This window comes from Mauremys reevesii, linkage group 2 (genome assembly GCF_016161935.1).
Source record: "Mauremys reevesii isolate NIE-2019 linkage group 2, ASM1616193v1, whole genome shotgun sequence".
Classification (NCBI taxonomy): Eukaryota; Metazoa; Chordata; order Testudines; family Geoemydidae; genus Mauremys; species Mauremys reevesii.
The window spans coordinates 279,408,125-279,421,128 of NC_052624.1; the positions used below are offsets into that span (position 1 = coordinate 279,408,125).

Sequence of the window (13,004 nt, forward strand, 5' to 3'; positions counted from 1 at the left end):
GTTTTGTATCATCTACAAATTTTGCCACCTCACTGTTTACCCATTTTTCCAGATCATTTATGAGTATGTTGAGCAGTCATGGTCCCAGTACCGACCCCTCAGGGATACCACTATTTATCCCTCTACATTCTGAAAACCGATAATTTATTCCTACCCTTTGTTTTCCATCTTTTAACCAGTTCCTGATCTTTGAGAGGACTTCCCTCTTATCCCATGATGGCTTACTTTTCAAAAGTCTATTTAAATTAAATACATTTAAAAAAAATGTGTATGTTTTTAGAAATCTAGACGTGTTATATGTTTTGGTGTAACTTGCATTATCCTTATGTTGAATTTGCATCATCGTAACAAAACATTTACTTTATTCATATCTCTTTTATATATCTCATCGGTCCTGACACCCCGCCCTGTAAATTCGAACACCTCCCCTAATTTCAATTCCTGGGGAAACCATTGGGTACCTCACAAGGCATATTTTGTACAAAGATTATTACCATCGCATGTAGGGTGTGACTAGAGGGCTGCTTTGGGTCCCACATGCTCAGAAGGGCATCTCCAAGGGTAAAGGGCCAATTCCACTCCCAAATTTTAAAAAAAGCAGGGGCCAACCTGTTCTGCCAGTTCAGCCAGCCCCAGAGAGACACAGCCATATCGGAAGGGCGCTGAAGATCTCTGCCCTGAGGGCTGATGTTCGCAGGCCTGCTTTGGCTACCTGCAGCAAGCAGATAACTGCCAGGAGAAGGATCCCAGCCTTTTCAAAGAACAGGGTGCTTGCTGCTTGGTCAGCTCAAGAGGGCGTGAGGACATAAATGCCAAATGAGCAGCGCATGCTTTCAATGCGTAGGATTAGTGACCCGTGTACCTTTCTGTACTGAAGAAATCTGTATGTTAGATTCTGTTATTTTTCTTTGACTGGTATGTGCTGTATTGCTGTAATGATAAGAGCATGTTTCGATTTATGAGGCGACTTAGTTAACCCACAGATTGTCGTCTTATCAACAGAAGAATGTTTTTGTTTAGTCTGAGCAGCTTTACTACACTGTGGTGTCTTTCCTCCAAATCAGAGCTACTCAGCGTACTGGCATCCGTACCTGTCCCAATTTGCATATTTGTGGTGTTCTCCACAGGTGGGAGTTCCGCTGTCGGAACAGACTGAACCTGCTCACTGTCCGGGTGTAATCAAAGTTTGGTGGGTTACACTCAGGCCGGGCCCTTGTCTCCGGCTCTTTAACGAAGCCCTGACTCTGCTCTCCCAGGAGCCCCTCTCTGCCTGAACACAGGTTGCTCTCACAGGCCCAGCTCACTAGGTGACATCTACCCTGTCTTTCCATCCAGACTCCAAGGAAGACTGGAGAACTGAGCGGGATTATGACATCACAGGTATCAAGGAGACTGAACAGCTGTAACATAAGAATGGCCACACTGAGTCAGACCAAAGGTCCATCTAGCCCAGTATCCAGTCTTCCGACAATGGCCAATGACAGGTGCTTCAGAGGGAATGAACAGACCTCCTTTTAAAGTGCTTTGACAGCTACTGATTGAAGATGTTAATAAGAGGTAGGGCTCCTTGTTATCTTATGATATAGGGTGCTTTTCTTAAAGCACCCACTGCTGGAGTCAAGTGATTTATTTGAGAATCTCTGCTCTTTATTTTATTTTATTTGTTAGCCAATTTACAGCATTGACACCTCACAGGCTAGAGGGAGATTACAGGAGAGCAGCCTCATTGTGACCTAGAGACGACATCAGCGCCTGCCTGTTGCCAGAGCAGCAACCTGCCCTCAGGTGTAGCCTCGGTACTTGGTGCTGCTTTGAGCGTATCTGTGATTCTTAGTGCCTGAGCCCGGCAAAATGAGATCACTCCTCCTCTTTCTCAACTCTGCCTCCTGCCTAAGGATCCTGCTGCTCTTTCTTGTGTATTATGCTGTGATCAGGCTTGCCAGATCTGAGGTAAGTGAGACTCCTTGAGAGATGGAAAGGCTGGATTGATGCCAGCTGAATGCAGGAACCAAACAGAAGTAGTTTTCAATCAGCAGGCTCGGATCATCTCCACCCAAGAGTCCTCAAAGAGCTGGCTCAGGAGGTTATTGGCCCACGGACATTAATTTTTTAACCAATGTAGGATTCCTGAGGGAATTCCAGAAGGCTGGAAGTGTGCTAATGTTTTGTCAATATTCAAAAAGGTTCAGGAGGTTGACCCAGCTTCTTATAGGCCACTTAGCCTGAAATAATGGACAAACTGATATGGGATTCAATCAATAAAGAATTAAAGGATGGGAATATATTCAAAGCAGGTTAACAATGTTTTATGGAAAATGGGCCAGGTCAAACATAGATGTGACAAACTTAGACTTTTGTAAGGTGTTGTTTTTCAGAGATTCCAAGGCAAGATGGGCCGATTGTGACCTTCTAGTCTGACCCTCCTGTCTAGCACAGGCCAAAGAACTTCCCGACAATCATGCCTAGTGCATACCTTGAATTGAAATGTCCAATCTTGATTTAAAAAATTGCCAGTGATGGAGAATCAGTCCACCATGACCTTGGTAAATTGTTCCACTGGTTAATTCCTCTCACTGTTAAAAATGGACACCTTCTGTCCAGTCTCAATGTGTATAGTTTCAACTTCCAGCCATTGGACCATGTGAGACCTTTCTCAGCTAGATTGAAGAGCCCATTTGTAATTATTTCTTCCCCATGTAGGTATTTATAGACTTTTCCTCATTGCGACATTGACTGAGCTCCTAAACTCTATCACTATAAGGCATGTTTTCTAATCCTTTCATCATTCTTATGGCTCTTCTCTGAACCCTCTGTAAATTATCAACATCCTTCCTGAATGTTAGACACAAGAACTGGACACAGGATTGCAGCAGTGGTTGCACCAGTGCCAAATACAGAGGTAAAATAACCTCTCTCCTCCAACTTGAGATTCCCCTGTTTAGGCACCCAAGAACCGCAGGACATTTGGATTAAAAATTAGCACTATACAATATCAATGGAGCACAGGTTAAAGGGATTGAGAACAGGCTAATGGCTAACTGACAGATCTCAAAAAGTAATTGTCAAAGGACTCATTGAATGTTGGTGTTTCTAATGGGGCTCTGCAGGGATCAGTACTAGGTCTGATGCTATTCAATATTTTTCAATGACTTGGAAGTAAATACAAAATTGCTGCTGATAAAAATGTGCTGATGACACTAAGATTGGCAGAATGGTCATGCAGAGAGTTCTGGAGAGTTTGTTTGGCAAATGGGGCCCATTCAAACAACATGCATTTTCACACAGCCCAACACAGAGTTATACATCTGGGAACAAGGAGGGCCTATTCAGCTTTGTATTTAATGATCTTTAGCTTTGTATCATCTGCAAATCTGGGCACTTCACTGTTTCCCCCCTTTTCCAGATCATTTATGAAGATGTTGAACAACTCTGGTCCCAGTACACATCCTTGGGGGACCTTGCTATTTATCTCTCTTCATAAACTCACCATTTATTCCTACCTTTGGTTTCCTATCTTTAAACCAGTTAGTGGTCCATGTGAAGACCTTCCTTCTTATCCCATGACAACTTACTTTGCTTAAGAACCTTTGATGAGGGATCTTGTTAAAGGCTTTCTGAAAGTTCAGGCACACTCTATCCACCGGATCGCCCTTGTCCACATGCTTCTTCACCTCTGTGACATTACGCCCCATATTCTTCATAGAAATATTGTTCTAGGAATATGGCATAACTAAGGTATGTTTTATGCAAGATGGGTCATGTGACATATCCTTGGAAAGGTTCTGATTTACTGAATGGGATTATCCTGTTTGGATGGATGTATCATTTCTGTATCTGAAGTTAGGAATATGGGCTCTGTACCAATTACAAAAGCGCTTGCACCAGGGGAATGCCCCCAAATAGTAGGCAATCAGCCTGGATGGGCCATTAGGAAAGACAATAGGACATGGAAGATTCTAATCTTCCTCCTTCCTGAGAAGTTTCTTGGGATGCTGCTTTGACACTGCAGGGTCATGTGATCATGTCACCTCATAGAATTATAGAATCCATAGAATATCAGGGTTGGAAGGGACCTCAGGAGGTATCTAGTCCAAGCCCCTGCTCAAAGCAGGACTAATTCCCAACTAAATCATCCCAGCCAGGGCTTTGTCAAGCCTGACCTTAAAAACCTCTAAGGAAGGAGATTCCACCACCTCCCTAGGGAACGCATTCCAGTGCTTCACCACCCTCCTAGTGAAAAAGTTGCTCCTAATATCCAACCTAAACCTTCCCCACTGCAACTTGAGACCATTGCTCCTTCTTCTGTCATCTGCTACCACTCAGAACAGTCTAGATCCATCCTCTTGGAAACCCCCTTTCAGGTAGTTGAAAGCAGCTATCAAATCCCCCCTCATTCTTCTCTTCTGCAGACTAAACAATCCCAGTTCCCTCAGATGGACATCATTTTGGACTGGTGGCATTTTTCCACTAGGATGGAGGGGCAGGGGAGGGTGTCAAACTGGGAGACAAAGGATTCCTGTCATAGCCAAATCCTATTGAAGGCTTGGAAGTGAGTTAATCTAGGTTCTTCTCCACCACCTCCCTGGCCCAAAAGGAAGCCTGCTGAAAACATCTGGAGAACTAAAGGAACTAAACTGTGGGGGAGGAGTGAAGGGGTCGAGCCCAGGCGAGAAAGATCTAGCCTGTGAAAGGAATACCTGGCTAATTAAGCTGCAAGCAGTGCAGTTTACCTTCAAGAAACTTTGCAGCTCTCAGGCAAGTGGACTGAGCTCATGCCAAACTGTTGTTGTTGTTTTTTGGTGTAAAACAGCTGCCGTTTAAGGATGATCTAGGGGTTATATCAGCACTTGTTTGGGAGGATTTGCATAAGCCATTCATGGCTTCATCACTCAGGAGTAACATGGCCATCGCAAATGGCTGCAGAGAAAACCCCGATATCATGCATTCCCTAAATATGTATCTAGGAAACACTGTTGTCCAGATGTCAGATTTCTCCCCCAGGGTCTGAATTCCGTGCATGGTATCTGGGGTTAGTTGCATACTCTGCAATCCTAAAACCTGCAGAGTTCGATCATCTCTGCAGGAGACAGAACTTTGCAGGCTCTCTCCTTCAATGCTTATAAACTCTGCAGGCTCCTGGTATCAGCAATCCCTGTTTCTCCAACCCCTGGAGTGTTGCAGTGATCCCTGTTATGGGTTGTGCTTTGTGCCCTATATTGGCTGCATCATAGGAAAGCACAATGCCTACCCATGATGCCTCAGAGTGCAATACTCTGCCAGAAGGAAAAATTTCCCTCTGGCCCCACATGGCAATCACCTCTGGCTCATTGTTCTCCCAGGTTTATTGAGGAGTTCCCTTCTAACCTTGCTGCTTTCTCTGTGTGTGGCAGGCTTCTCCGAGGAAGAGGAGGCCCAGAAAGACAAAAAAGAAAGCGAAAGGTAAGCAGCCCCTCACCCCACAGCTGCGGTGGCAGACTCAGGCCCCATGCAAAGCAGAGAAATAGGGTCTATTCCCCCACCTGCCTCCCCTCTTCCTGCGAAGGCACAGTCGTGCCCAGAGCCGTGCAGAGGCACTGGCTGGGGCTCCATTCACAGGCTGCCTCTGAAATCTGGGGCAGAGGGTGCCCAAGCAGCTCAATGTCTCCTTTATGTCTCACTTCTGGCAGCTTTTGGACGCTGTGCGGAAGAGTTGGAGGAGGCTGGTGCATCCCCAGAGAAGTGGTAAGCAATGCCCACCTCCATGAATCTGCAGTGGGTCAGTCCCCTCCTTTAGCGTCATGCAATTCATCTCCACCCAGGGGCAGTAGCCCGAGTAATCCCTCCCCTGCCCCGACCAATGTACCACGCAGACAACTCTTCTCCTTTAGACTCCTGCAATTCATCCCCACCCTGCAGAAGTTGCCATCTCTAATCCACCCCCACGCCTTGTACAATGGGTCATTCCCTTCTTCCAGCATCATACGGCTCCTTTAACCTGGGGCAGTGGGGGGGAGGGGTAGATTGTGTCAACTGGACTGGACCATCCTCTCCTCCCAAGAGTGGGAGAATATGTTTTCTGGGAGCAGCCCCATGCACCCCGGGGAGGTGAAGTGGAGAGGTCAGGAGGAAGGCTGGTCTTTCTGGTACGGTGAGTAGGGGATCCAGCAGCACTTGGGTAATGGCCCCTCCTCCAGTCCCCCAGCATAGGTTCCCAGTAGGATTTGAACCCTGGGCCTTCAGCTCTGCAGCATAAAGCACCCCTTAGAGCTAAAGAAGTAGCTGCATAGTTGGTAGCTAGAGTAGGCTGTTATCCTATCTGTTGATTAGCTTCTGTGGAAGGGACATGACACACATGCAGCCAGCAGGATAGACGCTCACCTCCTCAGCACTAGACAGGGATCACCTAACAATCCAGCTAACCCCAAACCAGAACATCCAAGGCCCAGGTATTGCAGGGAAGGAGGCTGCCTCAGTGGAGAAGGGGACAGGGAGCCTTTCGGTGCCGCCCCTCTGGGTAAAAGAGGGCCTGAGGGCAGGGCCTGCACTCAGCTATCTGCTCTCTCTGTTCCACAGCTGCCCTGTGCCCCTGGAGAAGCTCCCCTTGGCTCAGAGCCTCAGGCTCATTGAGAGGAGGGTACAGGACGTGGGCAGACACCTGGATGCAGTTCTGATACCGTAAGGCAACTGAGCGGGGGGCACCAGACTGGGGGCTGGGTGGGAGGGGATAATGAATGAGAGGAGGGAGCAGGGAAAACCAGACACTCCAGCATCCTAAAATAACAGGTGAGATACCAGTGAAAGTGAGGTGAGGGATTATCAGAAATGAAATGCAGAGACTACAAGTTGGGGTTGTGAGTAGGAGCAAATCCTTCTGTACGGCAATATCTGCCAGCAGGCGACTGTCTAGAACATGCCCGTGCTGTGTCTGAAAGAAAAAGCAATCCAATGACACGCTGTGAGGGGGTGTCCACCCCACATAGGACTGGAAGGGGCTCAGGTGGCCAGGCAGGCCCATGAACTCCACAGGGTGCACCTGGAGGAAGAGCCAGGGAGCAGGGAATTGATCCCAAGCAGGCTCAGCTGGGCAGGAATAGGCGGGGCCGATAAAGCCAGGAAGCTGGCAAGAGACAGGGGCTGCGGCTGGGAAAGGGCAGCCCCTCCCTGGGAAGAGGGGGGAGTGTTTGGAGCTGGTGCACCCAGAGCAAGGAGGGGAACCAGGAGTAGTGGGAAGCAGTCCAGGCTGGGAGAGGAAAGCCCAGAACTGCTGGGTTGAGGGTCCCTGGCCTGGAGCCCGGTGTGAAGTGTGGGCCCAGGTTTCCCTACCAGCCACCGAGGGCACGGCCCAGACCGGCGGGGCAGTGAACAGGAGGACTGTCTGGGTCACTGTGGGAGTGACAGGCAATTGCAGGACTGTACCCTGGAAGAGGGGGAAACGCTGAGTGGCCTAGCCAAGAAGGGGACACTGCAGTTCCCGGAATGACAGAGAGATGATGTGACCACATGCGACAATTGGAAGGGGCATTGACCTCGAGAGCTAATCCCTAGAGTAGGCTCCAGACAAGCAGTGAGTGGGGCACCCTATGATACACCCCAAACATGAGTCATCAGCTGGGTTCAAACCCAGGACTTTAAGGACCATAGCACAGTCCTCCACCACCGGAGAAACTCCATTAACTGGGAGCAATAGTAGGTTGTTAGCCTCTAGTGTCAGCCATTAGAAGAGGACAGTTTTCCAGAGGGTTAGAATGTAAGAACATAAAAACAGCCAGACTGGGTCAGACCAAAGGTTCATCTAGCCCAGTATCCTTGGCCTTCACAACTTCCTCTGCCGAGGGTTGCACACACATTCTCGCATCTTCCTCACCCAAAGCAATTGTTGTTAGCTAACCTTTCTGTTAAAATAGCACTAGGTCCCCAATCATGCTCAAGGCCCCATTGTGCTAGGTGCTGCACATGTGCGTGTGACGAAGGGGTTATCGTTCTAGATAAAATGAGTGCCGGCTCCCCCTCTCAGTCCTTCGTTACCCAGTTGATGTCCTTGTGTCAGGCTGTGGTGTGCAAGGCATGCCTAGGCACTGCCTCATTGCACTACTGTTGGAAGGCTGTGCCCAAGCCCTGCCTTTCCTCAGCAGGGCCATGTCCCATCTGTCCTTGTCTGCTCTTTCCCACAGGCCGAGTGTGGCGACAGCCGCGATGAGCCAGTTCTCCTATTCCGCTATGGAATCCACCACCTCTGCCCTCTGGAGTCCCAGCTCCTTTTCCCTGAGAGAAGCTGCCATCATTCAGTTGGAGCCCCTCTGCCACACAGGGGAGATCATGCCCTTCGCCAGCTGGGAAGGATCCACTCATCCCATCCAAGCCCAGCCTCTCTCCAGGCCTCCTGCCCACAGCAGACAAGACCGGGGAGAGCAGACCACGGGTCTGGACCAGACGTCAGTCCATAGCTCAGACTTCAACATCCGGCAGAAGCATCTGCAGAGGCGACTGGGGGCTCCACAAACCCCCATCCCGGGGGAGCCATTGCTGGGTGAGGGGGACACCAAGCAGCAATTGGAAGTAGACCCAGATCCGCCCAAATGTGGATTTCCAGCAAAGGTCCCGGAGCCCTTCAGATCCAACACCAGCCCTCAGCGTGCACAGGAGATCCAGGAGCCATGTGTCTGCCCCTGGGGACCCCTGCCCCAAAAGGCCCACAGGATCATGGCATCCCCTGATGCCATCCTGGCCAGGCTTGTGCCCACAGCAGTGGTCAAGCTGCAGGATCAAGTGGCTCAGAAATGCTGGCAGATCCAAACGAAGGCCTTTCCTAAGATGGTGCGAGAGTCGCACAGAGATGCTCCCCTCCGGAGAGAGACTGCCCTGCCTGGGCCACTCCACCCCCCTAGGGAGCCAGGCAAGCACAGGACAGCGGCATTCCCAACGATGGGACAACAGCCTGCCCACCCCATTGAACTCCACATAAGGCATCAGCATCCGGTCATGCAGAGGGGGCTGCTCACCCTGGACCCAGAGCCCCTGGCAAAGCTGCCACACGCCGTCCCAGCCAGGGGAGCCCGTGTGGAGTTCAGTGAGATGGAGACCGATTTCCTGCAGACGGGGAGGCGAAGCACAAGCTCCTCTTCTTCCACACGTACTCCAACGCCAGTGGAAGATACCACCATGGAGACGGGCAGGAATGATGGCGCGGCAGGAAAGCAGACTAACCCACAGCGCTGCACTCTGCCAGCAGGGGTGGGTCTGACATCGCCACCTCCAGGAACCACAGTAGCAGAGAAGACACTCGCAGCGACACTCCAAATGTATAGGAGCGAGTTGAGAAAGCCCCTTACCAGTGTGAGCGGCACCAAAGGGACTGAAGAGAAGCTGGAGCTGCACATGGAGAGGAAGGTTCTCTTGGGAGAAGGCTCCTGCCTGCGGCCAGGGGCACAAGCAGGTGAGAGCAGGGCAGATCCTCCCAGGACCCAATGGCACCAGGTTGCCCCAGAGGCACCAGGCTCTGAGCAGCTAACAAGATCCACCCTTGACTCTCTCATTGCTGGGCAGGCTGCACACGACCTGCAGATCAAGCAGCTGACGGAAATGTTGAGCAGCTCCCGCCCCTTGGCGGGCCAGGTCTCAGTTTGCCAGCAGTGCCGCAAGGAATATCCAGGAAAGAGGAAGGGTGAGAAAACTCCAAAGGAGACATCTGCTGAGCTGCATGGTGTTCGAGACATCATGCATTCACATGGGTTCAATGGAACTGTGAATTCAAAGCTCTCCAGGGACCAGCCACCAATCAGAGTCTGCGAGAAGTGTGGTAAGCATCGACCAAAGAGACCAGCTGGCTCTGCAGGTGCTGACTTGCCGGGAAGATCCCATGGAATTCCACAGCGATGGACTCCAGGAGACTCCTCAGCATCATCCAACCGCAATAAGATGCCAGTGCTGTGGCTCCTTCCAGCAGACAAGAGCAAGACGCAGGATGGAATGGGGAAAAGGGCTCCCCGCAAGCAACCAAAGATGGTGTCCGTTGCAACGAGTACAACAGGGCTTTCGCAAGCTGGGGAGAAAGCAAGTTGGAGTCCTGACGGTTCTCCCTCAAAGTCACCAAAGGCCTCCAGAGCTAGGACACCATCCCCTTCAAGGAGCAAAGTTCTCCAAAAGATGTTCATGTGCCTGAAGCAAACCTTCAGCAAGCTGCAACACAAAGTGAAGTCCCGAATGTCCAAGGACCCTCGTTCCAGAACACCTGACACTAAATTTACAAAGCCACCCTTTTGGAAGGCAAGGGCCTTGAAGGGTGTCCGGTTTCCATACTACTGAATCTCACCCTGCCAGCATGCCCACTAACAGCAGGGGCCCACAAATTCCAACCTCTCCCTATCATCCAGTGGGCCCGGAAAGCATGGGCTAAAGTGGCTGAGAAGAATGGCTTGTTGTCCTGGGACACAGAGACTGATGTATAAGTGACTCTCCTTGGGGTATGACATTTAAACCGAGATTCCAAGATGAAGGGGGGCCTGGGAGCTTGGATGAGATTGAGTGTGTGGCTAGCTCACTGGATTTATTACTTTACTTCATGCGGTTCAAGAATCAATCCTTCCTTCAAGAAGAACTGACACTAAATTTACAAAGCCACCCTTTTCGAAGGCAAGGGCCTCTAAGTGTGTCCAGTAATACTATTAGGGCCCTACCATCAATCATACACAAACCGTCCCTTTGACTCCTAAAACCCCGCCCCTTGACCCCTTAAACCCCGCCCACCTATCACCAGAAGTCCCACCCACAGGGTATTACTTCCAGGGTCAAGGAGGACACATGACCGGAAGCAAAGTATGTCATGTGACCCCTCTAAGAACTCCTCCCACTGCCCTCTACCAATCAGGAGAGGTTTCGCCCTCATAGGCCTACCCGGAGAGTGGATTTGACCAATCAGGGGTGTTCCAGGGTGGGGTGACCCATCCGGATGTGGCTCGTGTGACCCCTCTAAGAACTCCTCCCACTGCACTCTACCAATCGCGATGGGTTTTGGCCGCATAGGACCACCCTGAGAGCAGATTTGACCAATCGGTGGTGTTCTGGGACGGGGTGACCTGTCCAGATGAGGGTCATGTGACCCTTCTAAGAACTCCTCCCAGCGCCCTCTGCCAATCAGAGCGCAACACTATCACCCCATAAGTCCCAGCACTGAGGCAGAAGAGGCCATCTTTTACCAAGGACGCGTGCTTTAGAAATTGTGGAAGCATGGACTCCTTCACCACCCCTGGTGAGAACTTCAGACTTTGTGTTAGCACCGAGGGCCTTTGGACTTGTGTGGAGAAAGCGCTACATGAGCGACAGTTCCCACGAGGGCCCTTTGACACAGCCATTGATGGATACGCTGGGACCCGAAACCCAAACTCTCGTGAGGCACACCGATGAGTGTGATGGCCTCTCATTGTCCGCCCCCCTAGAGGTGGAAGGTGAACGCAGCTCAGGGGAGTCATCGGAGGACAAGGTGAATGGAAAAGACATTGCTCAGGTAAATGAATGATTAAGAAGTGACTGTTGATGATGGGGTGAAATGGGGTTAGGAACCGGGGGGTGGGATGGATTGTGTATATTTAAAAACAAGGAGTGGGAGCTTACACTCTTTCTTTTCTGAAAATCTCTCCACAGCTTGACGATGCCTTTCTAGAGGACCCAGAGGCCCTGGACAGCATTGCATGAAGCAGCGAAGATGAACCGGGCTGTCCTTGTTTTTGCTCAATGCCGGTACAAATTGTTGAAGAGGACTCCAAGGATGACGGCTATGAGGAGTTTAGGAGGCTTGGCATGGAACTAACTGAGCCAAGGTGACGTCGTGAGCGTAAAAAAGTCATGCGGACTATTGTACGTGTTGCTGTTTATGCTGTCCTTAATCAGTGCCTTAGGGAAAAGCTTTTTGAAGATTGTGAGGGCTGTGTCATAGATGCGCCAGCCCAACGGCACCATGACTGTGTGACTTGGACTTCAGTAGATCTAAACTTCAAGCTCCGGCGCCTGTGTGCTGAGTTATGTTTGGAAAACTTATTAAACACTGTTCTTGCCATAGGTTATGCTACGCAATGTCTGTGCCTACCCAAGAACATTTAGCGTAAGGGGTGACCTTGATAAATGCTGTGCAATTTAGTGCAGATGCGCCTTGTAAGTCAGCAAAGTATGCAGGAACTTACCCATGTGACTCCAGACTCCATTTTGCTTGTAATTTTCCACAGTAAGGACAAAGAGGTGTTCTTACACCTCAAAAAGACTATAAAAGGCTGATGCCTCATCTCCAGCTTGTCTTCAGTCCTGCTTCTTACCTCTGAAGGGACTTTACTCCAAACTGAAGCTCTGAACAAAGAACTGATGACCCGTCCCAGCTGGGGATGGACTCCAGAGACTTAATTTAAACCTGCAGTTTATTCTATCACTGTTCTAAGTCTGAAACAAGAACTTTGCCATTATTTTATGGAATTGATTCCATTTAACCAATTCCAGCTCTCATCTGTATCATTTTCCTTTTATGATTTTATAGATTTATAGATTCATAGATTCTAGGATTGGAAGGGACCTCGAGAGGTCATCGAGTCCAGTCCCCTACCCTCATGGCAGGACCAACTACTGTCTAGACCAGCCCTGATAGACATTTATCTAACCTACTCTTAAATATCTCCAGAGATGGAGATTCCACAACCTCTCTCGGCAATCTATTCCAGTGTTTAACCACCCTGACAGTTAGGAACTTTTTCCTAATGTCCAGTCTAAACCTCCCTTGCTGCAGTTTATGCTCATTGCTTCTTGTTCTATCCTTAGAGGTGAAGGCGAACAAGTTTTCTCCCTCCTCCTTATGACATCCTTTCAGATACCTGAAAACTGCTATCATGTCCCCTCTCAGTCTTCTCTTTTCCAAACTAAACAAACACAATTCTTTCAGCCTTCCTTCACAGGTCATGTCCTCAAGACCTTTAATCTTTCTTGTTGCTCTTCTCTGGACCCTCTCCAATTTCTCCACTCTTTCAGTACCTGTTTTCCTCCAATTACAA

The 13,004-nt window shown here is 49.7% G+C and overlaps 1 protein-coding gene across 6 annotated transcripts; it reads left to right on the forward strand.

Annotated features, from left to right (window-relative positions):
• The first annotated feature begins 1,801 nt into the window (after window positions 1–1,801).
• LOC120396828 lies at window positions 1,802–12,123 on the forward strand. Of its 6 annotated transcripts, none has more exons than XR_005593424.1 (5): window positions 1,802–1,950; window positions 5,391–5,439; window positions 5,667–6,654; window positions 8,151–11,479; window positions 11,617–12,123. XR_005593424.1 is itself a non-coding variant. In XM_039521949.1 (4 exons), exons 1-4 carry the CDS (start codon window positions 5,486–5,488, stop codon window positions 9,722–9,724), a joined length of 1,782 nt encoding a protein of 593 aa, XP_039377883.1. In that variant the 5' UTR covers window positions 5,458–5,485; the 3' UTR covers window positions 9,725–9,787. The 6 variants fall into 6 exon arrangements, 2 of the variants coding, with proteins under 2 accessions (XP_039377883.1, XP_039377882.1); XR_005593425.1 differs by lacking the exon at window positions 1,802–1,950 and adding an exon at window positions 3,546–3,735; XR_005593422.1 differs by lacking the exons at window positions 1,802–1,950; window positions 5,391–5,439 and having other exon boundaries at window positions 5,458–5,721; window positions 6,553–6,654.
• Window positions 12,124–13,004: the final 881 nt, after the last annotated feature.

What these genes read in the sequence shown, in the direction of transcription:
- LOC120396828 (XM_039521948.1), top strand. Translation starts at nt 5,486, where the DNA reads ATGCAAAGCAGAGAAATAGGGTCTATTCCCCCACCTGCCTCCCCTCTT. An exon ending in GGTGCATCCCCAGAGAAGTG is followed by an intron (nt 5,722 to 6,552) that starts GTAAGCAATGCC and finishes TCTGTTCCACAG; the next exon opens with CTGCCCTGTGCCCCTGGAGA. An exon ending in CTGGATGCAGTTCTGATACC is followed by an intron (nt 6,655 to 8,150) that starts GTAAGGCAACTG and finishes TCTTTCCCACAG; the next exon opens with GCCGAGTGTGGCGACAGCCG.